This window comes from Pteropus vampyrus, unplaced genomic scaffold (assembly GCF_000151845.1).
Source record: "Pteropus vampyrus isolate Shadow unplaced genomic scaffold, Pvam_2.0 Scaffold224, whole genome shotgun sequence".
NCBI lineage: Eukaryota > Metazoa > Chordata > Mammalia > Chiroptera > Pteropodidae > Pteropus > Pteropus vampyrus.
In genome coordinates this window covers 263,442-267,384 of record NW_011889005.1, presented here as the reverse complement: position 1 = coordinate 267,384, position 3,943 = coordinate 263,442, and the positions used below count along the sequence as shown (strand labels likewise).

At 57.1% G+C, this 3,943-nt stretch overlaps 1 protein-coding gene across 1 annotated transcript in view; it reads right to left on the bottom strand.

The window, feature by feature from the left end:
- COL22A1 (collagen type XXII alpha 1 chain) overlaps positions 1 to 3,943 on the bottom strand; it is a 191,307-nt gene that overhangs the window by 54,634 nt on the left and 132,730 nt on the right. Inside the window, exons 32-33 of the mRNA XM_011373400.1 lie at positions 2,258 to 2,344; positions 1,753 to 1,797 (exon numbers count right to left, since the gene is read on the bottom strand). Coding sequence (XP_011371702.1) covers positions 1,753 to 1,797; positions 2,258 to 2,344 — 132 coding nt within the window. The remainder of the gene's footprint in view (positions 1 to 1,752; positions 1,798 to 2,257; positions 2,345 to 3,943) is intronic.

The window sequence follows — 3,943 nt, the reverse complement described above, 5'->3', positions numbered from 1 at the left end:
TTATTCCATTTCTATAAACCTCTGCCGGCCCCGCTCTGTTCTCCTGCTGGCATGTGGCACATCGGCATTAATCTTAGCACACTGCCCTCCCTTTTGTCTGTCTGACCCCGACTTCGACGTGAGTGTCCTAAAAGTAGAGAGCATCCATTTACTCATTTATCCATTCATTCAGCAAGTACTTGTTGAGCACCCGAAATGAGTCAGACCCTGTATTGGGTACACTATCTATGCACTTTGGCATTCATGGTGCCCAGCATGGGGCCTGGCACCAGTGGCCTTTAAGAGAAATAACCTGAATGCTAGAATGAACGAATCCAGCACCACTCACAGTTCGTCCGGTACTAAATTCTGCCTCTAACCAAAACCAACTTTTTCTGGAGGAGGGAATGTGACAGAAAGCCCTCTCCCAGCCCAGCCTGGAATCTGAGTCACTCGCTGAGTGTTTTCTGCCGGGTGGCCAGGCCTGGCTCCACCTGTATGTTTACGGCCCACTGTGACACTAACGTTTTCCCCGAGCAACTACACTTTATAGCTTAATGGACTGAAAAGGTTAGAAAGTGGCCCCAAGAAAAGAGCACGAGACCTTAATGCTGTGTCGGCAAAGGCCAAAAGGCTCACGATTAAGAAGAAAGGGGCCGAGGAGACAGAGTCTGTAACCCCGACTGCAGTGCCTGCTCTGGCTGCAAGGCAGCCCACGCCGGTTCACTGTGTCGGGGAATAAACACGCGAGGAAGGAGGGTGGCATTTACTGAGCAACACCTATGTGCCATCGGATCTTTTCTCTCTACAGCAGCCCTTTGCGAGTTTACTGAAAAGGAATAGCAGCTCAGGAAGCATAAGCCACTTGCCTTTAAGTCAGCTATCTTGTAGGCAGCTGAGCTAGGAACATAACACAGTCCTGTATGAAAGCAAAGCCTGTTTATTTTGCTAGGCCTAAAAGAAAGAAGGCATCTTTGAGAGTCTTCCTGCAGTCGTAGTCATTAGGATGGGCTAAGAGGGTGCCCATGGAACCCTTTATACAGCTCTCTTCCTCGATCCCCACAGGTGCTTTCAAGTCAGCACCAGGGACAGCACCAGGGCCAGGCGCACAGCAGGCACTGTCTCTGGGGTCTGCGTCCATCTCTCCCTTCCTTTTCCTCCCTTGTGCCTCCCCGACCGCCTCTCCCTCCACTAAAGACCTCTCTGAATTCCAACCTACCTTTCCATAGCCAATCGACTATGGAAACCTTTATTTCCAAACCACATTCTAACTTACAAACGAAATGGCCATCTGTTCACACGTCTCACGTTTTAAATGGGAGGGAGTATTCGGCCAAAGAAAGAGCATGACTCACCTGGGTCCCCTGGAATGAAACTGGCTGGTCAGCTGGAGCCTGGGTCAAGGCTGTCCGCGCTCCCCCACCCAGGCTCTGGCCTGCCTCTCCATTCTGCGGTGCCGCCTCCACCCACCCGTCACTGTTAGCCGCCTGAAATGCGGGGACCACCTCCCGCCCGTTAGACGAATAACGCAAGGCTGCCGAGAGCGAGCTCTGCTGGCTCCAAGTCTCTTTTGCGACTTCGTTTAATCAGCGAATGTCTGTAAAGCCCACCTGTGTGGCGAGGACTTCGTGGAGCCTCTAGCCGAGAGGGATATGACGCACGGACGAACGTGGAAGTGGGCGAGGAGACCAGGGGGAGCTTAAGGACAATTTCTCAAGGTCCCCTTCTGAGTGCAACCCGCGGCACCCACGCTTTGCTTGGATAAACACCTACCTTGATTCCGAGAGGTCCAGGTAAGCCAGGTGGCCCACGGAGTCCCTGGGGAGATGAAGAACACAGGGATGATCATGGAACCACGAGTCTGTGTGCCCCGTGTTGTTGTGGGGACACAGATACATGGGCGTCTCCCTACGACCCTGTGTGAAGGAAGCCTGTTTTGGGGGCCACGAGGCCCTAGGGTGTAAATCCTGACTCTGCCACCCACTGCCTCTGTGTGGCCTTCAGAAAATCCCCGTCCCTCCCCCTTCGCTTGCCCACTTGCCCACCTGAGACCCATGTCACAGGCTCCTGCAGGAGGGCGCGGCCGTGTCTCCGGACAGGCCTCCTCCGCCTCTCACACACAGTCGCTGCCCCACGCACCGGGCTGTCAAGGCCTTGCGCTTTCGTCGGCTCTGACTCGTCTTCTGCAAAGTTTGGCCAGCGAGTCTTTTTTGCTTTCCCCTTTTCTAACTCTGGCCTGGCTGTCATAGGTACAGAAACCCCCAGAACTGCCACATACCGGCTCTCCGTCCTTCCCCGCTCCGGGGGTCCCGGGTGCACCAGGATCACCTCTGGGGCCGGCTGGCCCTGGGCTCCCCTCTTCGCCCTGGAAAGAAAAGTGGATGGTTTCTGGGATCGAGCACGTGCAGAGGGTCAGCTTTCCAATGTGACCCAGCCTGCAGGGCGTTGGCAGGCATCCTGGCGATGGATGTCCCGTTTCAGAGTGTCACCCCTTCAGAGGGCCCAGAAAGATGGACTATGTGGTGTGTGTAACAGGTTGGGCTGTGCCTCCCCACATTTCTATGCTGAAGTCCTCACCCCAATAGCTCTATTTAGAAACAGGCTCTTTGTTGATGTAATTAAGTTAGGTTAGCTGAGGTCACACCGGAGCAGAGTGGCCCCTGATCCCATATGAACCGGTGGCCTCGTATGAAGGGGAAGTTTGGCACAGACATGCACTGAGGAAAGGCTACATGAGCACGCGGGGAGAGACAGCCGTTAACCAGCCAAGGAGAGAGGCCAGGGAGTGACCCTCACGGCTCTCGGGAAGTCGGCCCCGCTGGCGCCTGATCCGGGACTCTCGGACGTGGCAAGGAGAGCGGGCAGTACGCTTCTGCTGTTTAAAGCCCCAGTCTGTGACCCTCCGTTAGGGCGGCCTTAGCAAATGAATACGACGGGGACGTGGCGATGGAAAGGACACTAGTGGTTTGCCAGTCCATCCTCCCACCGAAGGCAGGACACCGAACAATGTGCCTCTTACAGGCAGTCCTCCTTGTCTGCTTGACCTCCCTCGAGGGCAGAGCTCGCACCTCTCCAGGCTGGTCCCTCCTTTCCTGGGCGGCCCCACCCCAAAGGGCTGCTTTACGTTCAGCTGAGATGGCCTTCTTTGAAACCTGCCACACGCTTGCCCCCCAAACCTGTGCTGCTCTGCAGACAAAACCTAATCCTCTTGACGTGACAGGCCTTCCGTAATGAAAACACAGCTCGAGGCTCCAGAGTGGAGAGGGAGAGGGACAGAGGCAGACGGAGAGGGGAGAGACAGAGAGACAGACGGAGACCGACCAGTGCGTGCTCGCGGGATCCGCGGAGGGAGCTGGGCTTCCTGCCTACCCCGGCCAGGGCTCGCCGTGTTTGACCACAAAGCCACGCACCCGTGGGCTGTGGGCACCGGGTGGAACCACATGTGCCACACAGACTGCCTTTCCCAGTCACGGTCCCCTTGGTCCTAAGTGGCCGCCTGGGTGTGTCCAACAGTCCCTGGCCCAACTGAGGTGAGGTGAGAGGCACCAAGGACGGGCGGGGCGGGGCGAGGCGAGGGGCGGGGGTGTCTCCAAGCCCAGGGCGGGGTCTGCTTCCCCAAGCCGCAGGCCAGCCCCTGGACGCGGGAGAGCCATCCGTGTGCTGGCAGGGGTCTGTGCCACTGCGGGCACTCACTCCCTCCAGCACCACCCTGGCCCTCGGCCTGCACTGCGCTCGGCCAAGGAGAGGTGTCTGGCTCCCCCTAGGGGCTGATGTGCCAACAGCGCACTGATTTGCTTGTCTGCTCCTGTCCTCAGAAAACCCCTAATTTCTCGGTCACCCCTTCCGGGGTGTCAGCGCCCTACTGATACATGTCCAGATCAAGCCCAACCTTCAGACCGCGTGGCATAATCGAGGCAGAGCCGATGGGCCAGGGTTTTCCTCCCTCACTTAATCTGGGTCCTCT